General features: G+C 39.8%; 2 protein-coding genes across 6 annotated transcripts in view; both read left to right on the top strand.

Moving 5' to 3' along the window:
• The window catches only part of rsrp1 (arginine/serine-rich protein 1), a 209,980-nt gene that overhangs the window by 81,549 nt on the left and 113,326 nt on the right, over nt 1–15,105 (top strand). The gene's annotated exons all lie outside the window — the stretch shown is intronic.
• Nucleotides 52–8,693, top strand: zbtb18 (zinc finger and BTB domain containing 18). 5 transcript variants are annotated; one of them, XM_051917902.1, is made up of 2 exons: nt 52–284; nt 3,973–8,693. In XM_051917902.1, the coding sequence occupies exon 2, from the start codon at nt 3,987–3,989 to the stop codon at nt 5,598–5,600; it is 1,614 nt and encodes a 537-aa protein (XP_051773862.1). In that variant the 5' UTR covers nt 52–284; nt 3,973–3,986; the 3' UTR covers nt 5,601–8,693. The 5 variants fall into 5 exon arrangements, with proteins under 5 accessions (XP_051773862.1, XP_051773861.1, XP_051773860.1 ...); XM_051917901.1 differs by lacking the exon at nt 52–284 and adding an exon at nt 357–1,987; XM_051917900.1 differs by lacking the exon at nt 52–284 and adding an exon at nt 1,994–2,172.

Genomic DNA, 15,105 nt, shown 5'->3' with positions numbered 1-15,105 from the left:
TCCCTCTTCCCCCCTCAGCGGCAGCTTCCAATTTGCCTTCGCTTTTCTTTTCGCCTCTTCCATTGGCTTGCGCGCTGCCAGTCAAGCGCTTCCTCTTTACAGGAGAGTTGAGTAGCAACAGCTCGGAAACATCTGGCTGCCGCAGCTCTCGTCGCTCCGCTCGCCTGCTCTGTCTTTCCTGCCACTGCAGGTTGTTATGGAAAGCTGTTGAAAGTCAATCGAGTTGTTTTTCTCGCTGAGAGGATTAGACGGAGGAAGCAGGAAGACGTTGGACCTGGTTGTCTGTAAGTGCCTGTGATACGAGGTGCTCTTTAAGGAGATGAAAGGGGGGTTGGAGGCACGGGTTGGATTGTTATGGGGAAAAGTAACGATCTTTTTCACGCGACTGTTGGTCTTCACGCGCAGAACGAGTTGCTCGAGCGCGTGGCATCGGGGCCTGCCGCAAAACTGTAACACTGCAGGTTGAATGCTTACTTTTTATTTGTTAGCCACACAAGCTAGCTTTTCCTGAACGTACGGGGTCAGGATCCAGAGAAAGACCGTCGGCAGTGCTGTGTGTGTTTGTGTAGGAGTAGCCTGCTATAATACCATTTCCTACCTAGGTGGACTCGTAGTTTATTTTATTTCAGTGTCTATTTATTTTCTATCGTAGCTTTTAAGTTCAAGAAGGGCTAACTTGGCACAATTCCGTCTTTCTGGAGAACTTGCCAGGTTTGAAAACAAGTTTACTTTGAAATATCATAGTATAAAACAGTGTGTAGGCTTAGTTTTTTTTCTTTTACCTTCATGTTGACCAGTTGCTTTGTAAAACAAAATATGTAATATTAATACATAAGCAAGCCTAATAGTACGTATTTTCCATTAAACGAAAAGCTCCTATTGGTTGTTTAAAAACCCCTGAGACCAAGTTCGTGACAGATGCAGCAAACTCTTCATTCTTGTGCTGTTTTATGCATTTGAAAATTTCCTGGCATATCAATGAGTTAAAAAAACTAACTATTCTGTTCATATTCACAAGTGTGTCATCCTTCAGAAGAGACCTTCAGATTATAGTTGCATATCTTTGTTTTGCTCATTTTAGTGGTAAACAGGAAACTGTTGTTTGTTTCGTACCAAAGAAGTTTCTGAAAATTAACACAAATATAAGTGGGATACTTAAGAAGAAAGGAAGTATGTAAGACCTAATGCGGAATACAGTGCCTTTTGTTTGAACCGTACTTATAAAGCCTGTATGATTGTTCCCATTGTTTCTTATTTCTTTTTTTTTCTTTTTTCTCCTCCTCTGTCAGTTGTCCAAAGGGTTAGTAAAATGAATGACGGTAATGGCGCGGCCAGTGAACCATAAAGAAGTCGAAAACAATATCAGCTGCGTGGATCTGTCAGTTGCAAATGTGCTGCGCTGGCCTTTGTTTATGGTTACTGGAAGGAGAGGGGGGAAAAAACTTGAGGGTATTTAAATTCTCAGTGCAGGAAACTAGGTTAGAAAAAAGTGTCGGCTTTCAGACAGACCCAGTTCCAAGTTCTTCTTTGCTGAGAGATTACAACTAAAGGGGGGAATTGGCTAGTTTTCTACAGAATCACCTCACAACACTTCCCTTCCTCCCGTTTTTTAAAGGGGGGAAAGAGAAACAAAGTTGTATAAAGGAGAGGCTGGTGGCAAGAGTGTAGAGGAGTAGCATATGGCACTAAAAGGAGCACAGCTGGAGGTAGCATTTCCATCTGAACATGATGTCAGAGCAGCTGACAGGCTGCCATCCCCCAGTCTTTTCTTCTAACGCACAGACTGGGAGTTAGTGTGTGTGCGGATCTGTGTGCAGGAGGAGGCATCGCATTCCCCTCCAACATCTCCTCCACTTTGCATCTGTCCCTCACAGTTTGATTTTCTCTCTCTTTCTCTCGCGTCTCTACCCTTTCATTGATTCGGCGAAGGGAGTTACAGCCGGCGCTACCACAACAGTGGACTTAATCAAGTTGATGCGTACTGCAGGTACTGTACCGGGGGGTCCGGGCAACAGGGATGTGTTTTGAATAGGGAGCTCTCGTTAAGTCTTTTTGCGTGTCCGCCATCAGCTATGAGAGCGTGTGCAATGGGAAGTAAAGGATTTTGAGCTGGTGTAGTGTAACCAGGCTGGGGACAAGTGACACTTTTTGTTGCCATGAAGAGGTTTCCAGGCAAGCGTTTCATTATTCTGTTTGTTTACAGGTCTTCTTTTCAGTTACTTTGTTCTCAGTGGCAAATTGTTGCTCTGTTGTGACAGTATACAGTGTACAGTTGGTACTAGGTTAGTTTATTATAGTATTATTGAATTAAAACAAGAAACTCTTATGTGTTTACATGCTGTTAATCTGTTAAAATCTGTTTTTCTTTTAAATAACGAGATTTTCAGTACAGTTAAACAAAATTTGTAATCCTCGAAAGCGACCGAAAAGATAGAAATGCTTTTAGGGAGATAATCTGCAACTTTATATAATCATGCGATCTTCAAAATATCCCTTCTTTAGGCTTTTGCTCATCTCTTTATTTATTTTTTTTTTCCCCCTGTTTGTAAGGACTAATTTAGAACTTGCAGATTTGAGCTGCCTGAATTGGCTAGACAGCTGTAATCGCACTCCTCCTAGTCTTAATCTCTTTATCTGGGCAGCAGCTGCCATATGGTCTCAGTCAGCTGGATCAGATGTTCATAAGCCTCCTTCTCCGTCCCTCTCTGTCCTCCCAGTCTCCTAATTTGATCGCTGCTACCTTGTGAGCTGTCCTGCAATCTTTATTTTTAGCCATCTTAAGGATTAGGATTGATGTGGACTACGGGGCACTTAAAGTGATTGTATTGTAAATCTGCTGTGGACCGCCTCTTTGGGGAGGATGTTCCATTTCTCCAAAGATTTGGGGAGGGGGAAAAGGGGAGGAGAGGGTTGGCGAGAGGTTTGTTATCCCCCTGTCCCCCTATAAGCCCCTCATTAATGAAGGTCTGAACGCTGTTTGGGGTGGGGTGGGGGGCTTTGGCTTGCTATCCCAATCAGACTTAAATGAAGATTCAAATGAGTTCATTTAAGTCCGCTGGTTGAACATGACGCTGGTGCATTTTTTTAGACGGGAACGATCTCCGCGGGTAACAGGTGTGATTCAATATTTTTTGTGTTTTTGACTTTTTTTAGTTTGTAAATAGTTTGTGTAACCATTTTTAATATAATGTAAATTTCTAGTTTTTTAATTTTTTTATCGTATTTTATTTGCAGACTGTCCGTCTTTGATTACGCACGTCATACTGATGTTCTGCTTCCTCAGTTGTCGTAACCTTAGAGATCATGGTACTTAGTATACTTATGCAGTGTGCCCATGATGGTGAGCTGTTTGTGTACCTGTAAGCCTGTTACCTATACTTGGCATCCTGGCCAAAGTGGGTTATTATAAATAACTGCTCCAGGAGCACAGCGAGTAAAACAGGAAAGATTCTCTTGCGCAGGCATCTGTGGAATCAGGACTTCGGCTCCCTACATCACGGCATCTGATTAAACTCAAATGATTCTGATGGGATGCTCACGGCTATATTGCTTTAAATGTAATTTTCAGTTAAGATTTATTTACATTTTGTGTTAATTTCCCAGGTCATGCTTTTATACTTTTAATTAAAAGGGCTAGTTTAAAATGTAAATTTTTAAACACACCACTGCGTTCTTGAAAGTGCACAAGTGAGGAAAATAAAGTTAGCTTAATATAAAAACTGGGATGTTATACTTTTTGCATGTGCTTTTTTTTTTTTTTTTTTGTAATCCTTTTATGTCAAGACTGTGGTGAACATTTTTCCAGTGTTCCCACAGGGGAGGAGGGAGGGAGAATTAGAGTGTGAGAGTATGTCTGTGTGCATGGAGCGAGAGAGAGGGACGGAGCGGGTGGGAAAGAGAAGTTCCACACAGAGCACAGACAAAACAATTGTTGTTCTAGAGAGCCTCACTAACATCTGTGGTCTTTTGCAGGTTATGAAGACAGCATGGAGTTTCCAGACCACAGCAGACATTTGCTACAGTGTCTGAGCGAGCAGAGACATCAGGGATTCCTTTGTGACTCCACTGTGCTGGTCGGTGATGCCCAGTTCCGAGCCCATCGTGCAGTGCTGGCTTCATGCAGCATGTACTTCCACCTCTTTTACAAGGACCAGCTAGACAAAAGGGACATTGTTCATCTGAACAGCGACATTGTCACGGCCCCGGCCTTCGCTCTCCTGCTTGAGTTCATGTACGAAGGAAAGCTCCAGTTTAAATCGCTTCCAGTGGAGGATGTGCTGGCTGCTGCCAGCTACCTCCACATGTACGACATTGTCAAGGTGTGCAAGAAGAAGCTCAAGCAGAAGGCCACGGCTGAGGCCGACAGCACCAAGCGGGAAGAGGATGCTTCCAGCTGCTCGGACAAAGTGGAGAGCTTCTCGGAAGGTGGAAGCACGGGCCGGCCGGCCACTGCTGACCTGCTGCAGAGCGATGACGAGGACATGGAGAACAAACGGGATAGCCCTCAGGAGCCGGGGAGCATGTGGATGCGACTGCCTTCCGATCGGACCGCGTCTCCCACCACCAGCCCCAGGGAGGCAGAAACGCACGGTCCCGACACTGGCAAATCCCCTGCCGGCAGCCCCAGCAGCTCCACCGGCTCCCTGTCCCGTCGCTCTGCGGTGTCTCGGAGAGTCTCCGCCGACACCGACTGTGTGCTTGACCTCTCTGTGAAGTCCAGCCTGGGCGGAGGTCCTGGGGAGACCATGGCTGGCAATCCTTACTTCTGCAGTTCCGTCACCCCCGACAGCCTTCAGAGTGCCCTGGTTCAAGTAAAGGTTGAGAAGGACACGGGCTCGGACGATGATGAGCTGGTGAGCGGCGACTACGAGATGGAGCACAGTGGTGTGAAGGAGCCACCCAGCACCAACGGGACCCACATCAGCCTTGTTGCGCAGCGGAGGCTGGGCCTGGAGGCTCACCTCTCAGCCCTGCGGGAGGCCTCACTAGCCAGCGAGCTGGAGCGGGACGACAAAGGAGGCGACGACGACGCGGACGTCCTAGGAGGGGACAGTGAGCGAGCGCAGGAGGCCGCAGGGGTCGAAAGCTCCCTGTTGCCTTACGTCTCCAGCATGCTGGGGGCCCCACATACTCAGATCTTCATGTGCCCCTTATGCAACAAGGTCTTCCCCAGCCCCCACATCCTGCAGATCCACCTCAGCACGCATTTCCGTGAGCAGGAAGGCGTACGGGCCAAGCCGGCCGGCGACGTTAACGTCCCCACCTGCTCCATCTGCGGCAAAACCTTCTCCTGCATGTACACGTTAAAGCGCCACGAGCGGACGCACTCGGGCGAGAAGCCCTACACATGCACTACTTGTGGCAAGAGCTTCCAGTACTCACACAACCTGAGCCGGCACGCCGTCGTGCACACACGCGAGAAGCCGCACGCCTGTAAGTGGTGCGAGCGGCGCTTCACGCAGTCAGGGGACCTGTACCGACACATCCGCAAGTTCCACTGCGAACTGGTCAACTCGCTCTCGGTTAAGAGCGAGGCGCTCAATCTACCCACTGTCAGAGACTGGGCACTGGAAGATAGTTCTCAAGAACTGTGGAAATGAACGCTAAAATGATAGCAGACTGTTTGAACTGCTTGTTAAATTGATGAGAGAGATCTGAGTGACATTTTTTGGGGCAGAGAGGTGAAGGTAAGAGTGGGGCAGAGTGACGGCCGAAGGGTCTGAATCAGTCATTTTTCTTGTATGTACATTGCAAATCTTGTTGAATTGCACTTTACTAGCACATGAAAATGTTACTACTGATTTTCTTTTAATATATTTTCTGGTCTGTTTAGGGTCTCTTTTTTTTTTTCTTTTTTTTTCCTGTTCTCCTTGGGTTTTTATAAAACATGGGTGCTGGTCTCAGTAACCAACTTTGACAGAAAAATTATTCATTGGGATTTTCAACTGTATATAATTTACAGTATTTGTATACACTCCTAAATTTCAAGGAACATCTGCCATGAAAAGCATATGAAGATTTCAGGTAATAGACAGAGGAGTTTAAAACTAAGGACACACTAAACGGGTACAATGTTCATATATTTACCTGTACACATTCGCCTCTTGTTTGAGTATGCGTGTGTGCGTGTGTGTGTGTGTGTGTGTGTGTGTGTATATATATAATATATATATATATATATATATATATATATATATACACATGTGCACTACTATAATTTCCAGATAACATACCTGATGTGTGACTGTGGTTGTGCGTGCATGTGTATTCATGCGCATATGCACACGTACACACGTAGTGTGTGAGCAGGTCAGTCCTTTAAAAATCCCATGAGGAAGCTCTAAGCTCGCGTTACTTAAGCTCTTGTACATTTTTGACTCGTTATAGGAAACTTGACTGATGGAAGACAAACAAGGCACTCATGCAATGTACAGCTTCCTTTTTCATATCAGTTGCTGCATTTCCTCTATCCTTTCTTAATATGATTTGAAGTCATTTTTGCATTTTAGTTGCAGTCTCTCTACATCACTCGTTTGCTACTGAAGTTGGTTTTTACATCGGCTGCATTTCTAGAGATTTCTGTAGTGTTTTATTAAGACTTTTCGTTTTTAAAACGGAATCTGTTGTTGCATGATGTCTGACCTGTATATTGAAAAAGATGTGACTTGCTGTATTGCTGTACACTGTAATTGACTGATTCATTACAGTCAGGGCACCTGTTTGTTGAAAAAAAAAAAGTACCTTTAATATTACCGCTGTAGAAATTGCATGAATTTTATTTAACTTACTCTTTTTTTTGTTGTTGTTTTGCATCAGAGAGTGTATTTTTTAATTAACTCATTTAAATCCTTGGTAGATTTGAGTTTTTTTCCTCTCATTAGAGAATGAATCGGGGGTTCTGGTGAGGTGTTTATTCTGGGCTGTGAAGATTGTGGAAATGCACTGACGTTAGGCTGCAGTATCTACACGCAAAGCGATTCGATTTGGGCTCGCTGTAGGATTTGGAGGTTAACGAGGGGCCAGGTGTCAGCAGAGGCTGAATCGCTATGTTTATTGTTCAGAAGAAGGCTAGCGGGGCTCCTGCTAGCATCTCCTCACGCGCTGCTCTTCCCAGTGCTGGGTCCTCAACTGCTGTTTGTCTCAGTGTCCTGTTTACTGGCTGTTGTCATTTGAATCATGTCAGCTCTGTTTGTAATTTATTTATTTATCTTTTCAATTGGCACTTGCTTCAGATTCGATTGCCATGAAGACACATTTGCGTGGCTGATGGTACAGCTCTTCTTTATGGGTGTCCTCAGCAGCGCACATCTATTTGGAGAAAGCTGAAGGATCTTTAAACAGCATAAAGCTCGACACACTCTGATCTGAGTGGTTTGTGTGTGTGTGTTTGTGTTCAATACATAAGTCTTTTTTTTCGTCACTTGAACATGTTTGGCAAGGTTGGTTGCACCTTTTGAAGCTTAATGAAATTAGAATGTGCAAAAGAGGCCTTTATGAAATGTATACATCTAATTATTAACCTAATTGAATTGACTTTGTTACACTGAAAAAAAAAAAAAAGATCTATAAATTTGTGATTGTTAAAAAAAGTTAAATTGTTAACTTTTGCAGCATTTGTGATTTTAAAAAATGTTTATTATAAAAAGTTTTTTTTTCTTTAAAATCTTTTAATTTGCAAAATTATGGTTTCTTTTTTTTTTAGAATGTTAAAATTCTGATATTTTTGTTTGTTGGTTGGTTTGTTTAACAAAAAAAAAAAAAAAAAACACTTTCATTGTCAAATCCAGTGAAATAAAAAGCAAAGAAAAATGAAAAACATATGGCTTAGTGCTGTAGACATAGATCAGTCACTCACACAGTGCTGAAATGCTTGAACTACTTTAGTTAGAGAGGGCCGGGGGCTCCGCACATGTTTCGAGCAGGACAGGAGTGTGCGGCACACGGGCCTATGCAGGCCTCAGGAACTGTCCTTCCATATATTTGGTTGGTGCAACAGCTAGTGAAAAGGTTGAGCTTTGCCAACAGCGCACGCTCCTCATGGCGTTTTGCACGGTGGTACTTTTACCTTTTGCACTCTAAAATGTGACAGAAAAAATATCAACTGTGGGGTTGATTTGTTTTCTATGCTTTCTTTTTCTTTACATTTTTTGTTGGCTTCTATTGTACTTGACCGCCTTAAACTACTGTTATCAGCTTATTATACTCAGAGGGTGAAAACTGGAAACTGTCGCTGGAATACTGGATGTCTTTCTTTGACTTTTGTTCAATGGAAATGAAGCTGTGAAATGGCCTATGAAGCATATCCATAAATTGGACACCCCTTTAGTTTACTTGAAACCCGGGAACCCCAGTGTGAAGAACAACTCTGTCAAATTCAAACATGGTGGCTAATGAGTGTGGGAAAGAAAAATAAATATGTTGAATTCAAAGACAATCGCTGTCTGGATTTAAAAAAAAAAAAAAAAAAAAAAAAAAAGATTCGACTTCACATGTAATTGCTTCCCTTCTGAGATTTTTTGCTATGTTGACATTGTTCTTTTTATGGATTTAGACATTTAGCTTTGACAATCATAGTATGTTTCATTTTCTCAAGGGAAGTAAATTATGAGGCTGTTTAGTTTTGTACTTTTGGTGTGCTGTTGGTGAAATTTTTAAATTGTGTGCAAACTGCAATAAATTATAAGAACCTTAAACTCTCCGTGCCATTTTTCTGTCAGAAACTTCTGGCGGGATTGCCAGAGCAATGACGATGTGCAGATTGGTGAGACGGTGTTTGTGTTTTTGCATTCAGTTCAATAATCTTATTTACTGTAGATGCTCGTGTGGGTGGAAACATGTTTTCCAGTGCGTGAGGTCTGTGGATTGAGTATACTGTCCGAATGAGTGTGTGTGTGTGTGTGTGTGCGTGCGTGAGTGAGTGTACGTGGTCTTACATGGCTCATGTGTATATGCTGCTTTAATGTCTGGCTGGTGCTCCAGTAAAGGCGTGGGTTGGACCTGGGAAAATGTGCAGCAGCTTGTACGAAGACCATCCCCTCCCCCTGCCACACACACACACACACACACACGCACACACACGCACACAGTCACAGGCTGCTTCCAAAGCTCCTCAAGTACAGTTTTCCAGAAAACAAATCAGCTTTATCTAATGTCTCGCTGTTCGGCAAACCTGGCCTACAGATGCACTAAAGGCTGACCACTTTTAAGTCAGCGAGTGTTACTCAACAGGCCACTGCCACAGATGGTCCCATGCTGTAAGCCTGCCCCCCTTCCTCATACACATACACAAGGCACCTCCTTCTAATTGGTACAAGATTTAGTTTTTGATCACGTTTTGGATTTAAGATCCATTTGCGCTTTTATTATGGTGGAAGTATGAAATGTGCCTTATTGTTTTGTAGACTTAAATAATTGTAATTTAAACAGTAAAACATTTTTTGGTAAAAAAACAGTTAATTCACACTAAAAAATGATGGGTTAAAAACAACCCAGGTTGGTTTAAATATGGACCAACCCAGCGATTGGGTTTGTCCAACTTTTTATTACAATTACTGTTTGGCTGGCTTAAAATGAACCCAAAATAGGTTGGAAATTAAAAATCAGACACATAATTACTAGAGGTAACAATAATAATCAAAAGGTGAACATTGATTAATAAGAAATCTAATAAATGTTTATTGTTTAATTATTATTCATTAAACTTATTAATACATGTTCATTTCCAACCTATTTTGGGTTCATTTTAAGCAAGCAATACTGTAATTTTTAAACAATAGTTGAGTTAAAGTAAACTACCCAAGAGGTTGGGTCAAACATTTAACCCAAACGCTGGTTCAGAAGAACCCAATCGCTGGGTTTGTCCATATTTAACCCAACTTGGGTTGTTTTTAACTCTGTAATAAATAATGGCATTTCAAACTGCTAAATTTACAGTTTTAGGAAGTAAAAAGTACAAGTCAAATTATAATTTACAGTGAAATTCAGTTTTTTTAATCAGTTATGTACATTAGGGTTTAATTTTACATCTTAAATGAATGTTTATTGCATTATTTTAGTGTCATGTGTGTTACCATGATAGTGTTTTATTGTGTATGACTGTGCACCTTCAAAATATTAGCATTTACCTCAGCTTGTGGAGAAGCTGTATGTGAGTTTGATTCATCATATGTGGATTTTTCATTACCACCTGTGTTTTTGGTGGTTGTCAGTGTAATATGAAGGTACAAAACAGAATTTAGTACTTCATTAAGTTGCTATAACATTATATCAGTTAATGAAATATACAGTTTTTATGTACAGTTGTAAAAAAAAAAATCAGTGTATAAATGTTATTTCTAGACAATACTGTGCACACTTCCACTGATTTTCCAAGAGATGAAATTTGATTTGTGGCTACATTCACATACAAATCTGCACCTAACATCTGGTTGGAACGGACAGTTGATGCGTCGCCGAGGCATAATGGTTTTCTCTCTTTGCTTTTTTACTATGAATTTAGGTCATTAATTTGTATCTGTCCTTTGTTTACTCAAGGAGCAGAGACAAAGGGGCAGCTGTGGAAACATTTGGCTGTGCCGAAGGGTAGTGGGCTCGACGTGATGAGTGTATTACCAGCTTGGGCTTCTATATGTAGCTCCACCACAGAAGTTAGCGGGAGCTGCGTGCCAGCGTACTGGGGGAGAGCGCCGCACATGGCATCAATAGGGCAGCCGTTGCACTGAGGTATGACTGATGCTGCCCACGCAGATAGCTGCTGAGTGCCTCACCACTCTCTGTGACCAGCTCCAAATATAATGTACATTAGAGGGGCGCAGACAGGAAGAGGCCTTTATGTTTGTTTGCATTCGAAGAGGAATCGCAGCAAATGCTGTGCTTTGTCAGATGTTATTAACTCTCGTGTTCTAATTGGCTATTTTAATAGCTTATAAAAAATATATATATATATAACAGTGAAGTGTCCGGTTGATTCTTTATGACTTTTCTTAATCTTATGAGAAATGATTATAAATAAAATTAATTATAAACAAATTTGATAACACTTTTGCCATACATGTTACATTAATTATGCTTAGAAAAAATGAAATATGATAGGATAGTCTACACAGATACACTTCTGCCAGTTGTTTATTTTGTTTTCTTTTAAAGTTTTTTTTTCCCCCCTACAATGTGTTTTGTGCTCAGGTCAAATTGACCTCAAACAGATATGTTACTATAATGAATACCAGTCACACTTCTGTCTACTTTGAAAAAAAAAAGGATGGGTAAAATTCTACAAAATATGTATATCATATATTTGCATCATATTTGCATCAATGGTTCCATGAAGAACCTTTAACAACCAGGGAATCTTTCCATTGCACAAAAGGTTCTTTATAGTGGACAAAAGACTAAAAAATTTAAATGTTCTTCACACTAAGAAAAAATGTGACCCTGGACCACAAAACCAAGTCAGAAGTCGCACGGGTATATTTGTAGCAATAACCAACAATACACTGTATAGGTCAAAATTATCGATTTTTTTTTTTTTAATGCCAAAAATCATTAGGATATTAAGTAAAGATCATGTTTCATGAAGATATTTTGTAAATTTCCTACTGTAAATCAATCAAAAATGTATTTTTGTGGATATGCATTGGGAGGATTTCATTTGGACAACTTTAAATATGATCTTCTTAATATTTAGATTTTTTGCACCCTCAGATTCCTGATTTTTGCATCTCGACCAAATTGTCCTATCCTAACAAACCATACATCAATGGAAAGCTTATTTATACAGCTTTCAGATGATGTATAAATCTTAATTTAAGTAAAATTGACCCTTAGGAGTGGTTTTGTAGTCCAGGGTTAAAAATGGTTCTTTAAGAACTGTTCTTCTATGGCATCACTGTGAAAACCTTCTTTTGGAAGCTTTATTTTTAAGAGTGTAGGTTTTGATTAAGTCAGAGGAACATATTCAAATAATTTGAAGGCAAAATGAGGTTAATTAATATGGGGGTGTGTGGGACCCCAAATATAAAGACAGTCAACACAACATAAAGGTTAAACATATTAATAACAAAAACAAAATTAAACGAAAATGAACTCAAATTGATCCTGAAGTCAAACAGAAACAGACTGAAAAAAATACAGTAACATAGACTACAACTAAACAATTAAACAGGTTAACTATTTATCAACAAATATAACTTGATCATAAAGGATAGCACTGTTGCATATATATGACCTGTTATATGTAATATATAAAATACTTAACTTAAATATTAACACAAAATATTTCATTTAGGCTTCTACACCCCATAAGAAAATTCATTTCATTTCCACTTCTCAAGAAAGTATGAGTCAAAAAGTGCTGAAAATTCAACAGCGGCCATCAGTTAAGATGTAGGAATTTGAGGGAATGAAAGGAGTATTAAGTCCTACATGAAAGAGAAAGGAAAAGAGGAAAAAAAAGTACAAGGGCTCAGCAGATAAAAGGTGAGAAAAGCAGGCAGGAGGGACGACGTCTTCTTTCTTTCAGTTGTCTGCCTCATTTAAAAGGCAGCCATTGTCGAGCGCCCTGTGCACAGACAGAAGGCAAGCAACAAGCGGCCTGTCTTGGCCCTTCAGACAATGCAGTGGTGCTACAGCCTGTCAGGGGTGGGGGAGAGGGGTCTGCGTGGGGGAATATTTTTGGTTTAGGGAGGGGTGCGTCATGCACCCTGCGTCCCCCAACAAAAGAAGACGCAACCCCAACTTAAATGTTAGTATGAGTGTGTGTGTGGAGTGGAGTGAGGAGTGAGCGGCACAGACCTCACTCCATCCACACAAGCACACTCGGGGGGTCTGCGGAGCTCTCTTGAGCACAGATAAAACACAATATTTCTTTTGTGTGATTCTTCCATAGCAAAGGGGGGTGGTTGTCTGAATTGAGTGCACAATTTTAGAGTTTAAAGAGTTTTTTGAGTGCCAGTTTTCATATGAATATTTTCAAATCCAGAATTAAACTGACATTGAAATGTTTGAAAGCAATATTTAACTTCCTGGTAAAACACCACGGCCCGGTTTCACAGACAAGGCTTAGCCTAAGCAAGGATTAGTTCAATTAGGATATTTAGGTATCTTTTATAAACGTACACTTAAAAAAAACATTACAGGTGTGCATCTTGAGACAAAACAATGGCAGTGACATATTTTAAGATATGTCAGTACAAGTTGCTTTCAGTTAAAACAGCTCAAACATGCATTTTAGTCTAGGACTAGCATAAGCCTTGTCTGTGAAACAGTCTGTGGTACAACTCCTTCACTGTCCTATGGAAGAATTCCAATTAATTGCAATTAATTAGCAATTGTTTTTGAAAAGTCTATTCTAAAATATCTATATATTATATTATATTATATATACTACCGTTAAAAGAACCGTTTTGAAAGAACTCTCTTATGCTCACCAAGGCTAAATTTATGCAATCAAAAATACCGTAAAAACAATAATATTGTGAAATATTTTTGCAATGTAAAATAACAATAATATTTTATTATATTTTAAAATGTAATTTTTTTATTCCAGTGAAGGCAAATTTTTACTCAAGTCTTCAGTGTCAAATGATTCTTCAGAAATCATTCTAATATGCTGATTTGCTATTTAGGAAACATTTCTTATTTTTTATCAATGTTGAAAGCAGTTGTGGCAGGATTGTTTGATAAATTGAATGTTTAAAAGAACAGCATTTATTTAAAATAAAAAAAATCATTCGTACCATTATATATGTCTTTATTGTCGCTTTTGATTGATTTAATGCCTCTATGCAGAATAAATAAAAATAAATAATTTTTTATTAAAAAAATAAACTTTTGAATGGTATAATACTATAATTAGTGACCATTTCCTACATAGGATTTCCTGCATAGTTGGTTTCTGTCGTGTCACTTTCTTCTCAAATAAAAATAATAATTTCTATTCAAATTAACATTTCATGTTCATTTAATTGGTAAAAAGTGCTATAATGTACAGTCAGCCAGTCATTATAGCAAAATACCCCTAATCTGAGACTTATTGTGCAATAATTACAGGTTGACTTTGCATTATTCTTTATTAGCCAATACAATTTAACACTTCAATCAGAAATTATATTAAAATAAGTCAGGACTCCTGCATTTCCCTGTCTTAATTCTGTTCATGTTGTAGGAATGGCAAACCCTTGATGTGACTCGTTTGGTCGGCTGTTTCATTCTCTCTGAACCAGCTGTTGGTCGCACTTCTGCCCACTGTAGATAAGTGGGCAGCAGGGTGTGGGATGTTGATAGGGGTTCTTGGCAGGATTTAGTCAGCAGCAAGTCAGCACTTTTCCTGGGTGCAGTGCTGTGACCTTACGGGGGTCAGAAAGGCACTGCATATATGCATCTGTTTATCTACCTACATTAACAAAGTTGTCCATATCTTGCAAAAAAAAAATAATAATATACACCGCTGTTCAAAAGTGTGGGGTCAGTAAGATTTTTGTTGTTGTTGTTGAAAGAAATGAATACTTTTATTCAGTAAAGATGCATTAAATTGATCAAAAGTGAAAGTAAAGACATTTAAAATGTTGACATTTTGAAAACCATGAAAGAAATGTATCATGGTTTAGAAAAAAACTTGTTTTCAACATTGATAATAACCAAAAATGTTTCTTTGAATACCAAATCAACATGTAAGAATGATTTCTGAAGGATCACGTGACACTGAAGACTGGAGTAATGGCTGCTGAAAATTCAGCTTTGCCATTACAGGAATTATTACATTTTTAATATATATTTACGTATATATATATATAGACAATAGATGTTTTTAATTTTAATAATATTTCACAGTATTAAGGTTTTTTTTTTTTTTTTTTTTTTTTTACTGTATTTTTGCTCAAATGAATGCAGCCTTGGTGAGCATAGAGTTCTTTCAAAAACATTTTATTAATGTAAATGGAATGTGCATAGTTTGGTCTTGGCGGACTAGATCTGCTATGCTGCTGGAGCTTTGGTTTCTGCTGCTTATGCAGAACAAGTACGACTTGCTTCTGTAAAATCCTCAGAACAAAAAAATAATAATAATAATAATGGAAACATGCTGCTGCTGCTAAAGACAGGGAGACCCCC

Source organism: Ctenopharyngodon idella, chromosome 13, assembly GCF_019924925.1.
Source record: "Ctenopharyngodon idella isolate HZGC_01 chromosome 13, HZGC01, whole genome shotgun sequence".
Lineage (NCBI taxonomy): Eukaryota > Metazoa > Chordata > Actinopteri > Cypriniformes > Xenocyprididae > Ctenopharyngodon > Ctenopharyngodon idella.
Note: the sequence above shows the minus strand (reverse complement) of the source record. Positions and strands in the feature narration are given on the sequence as shown.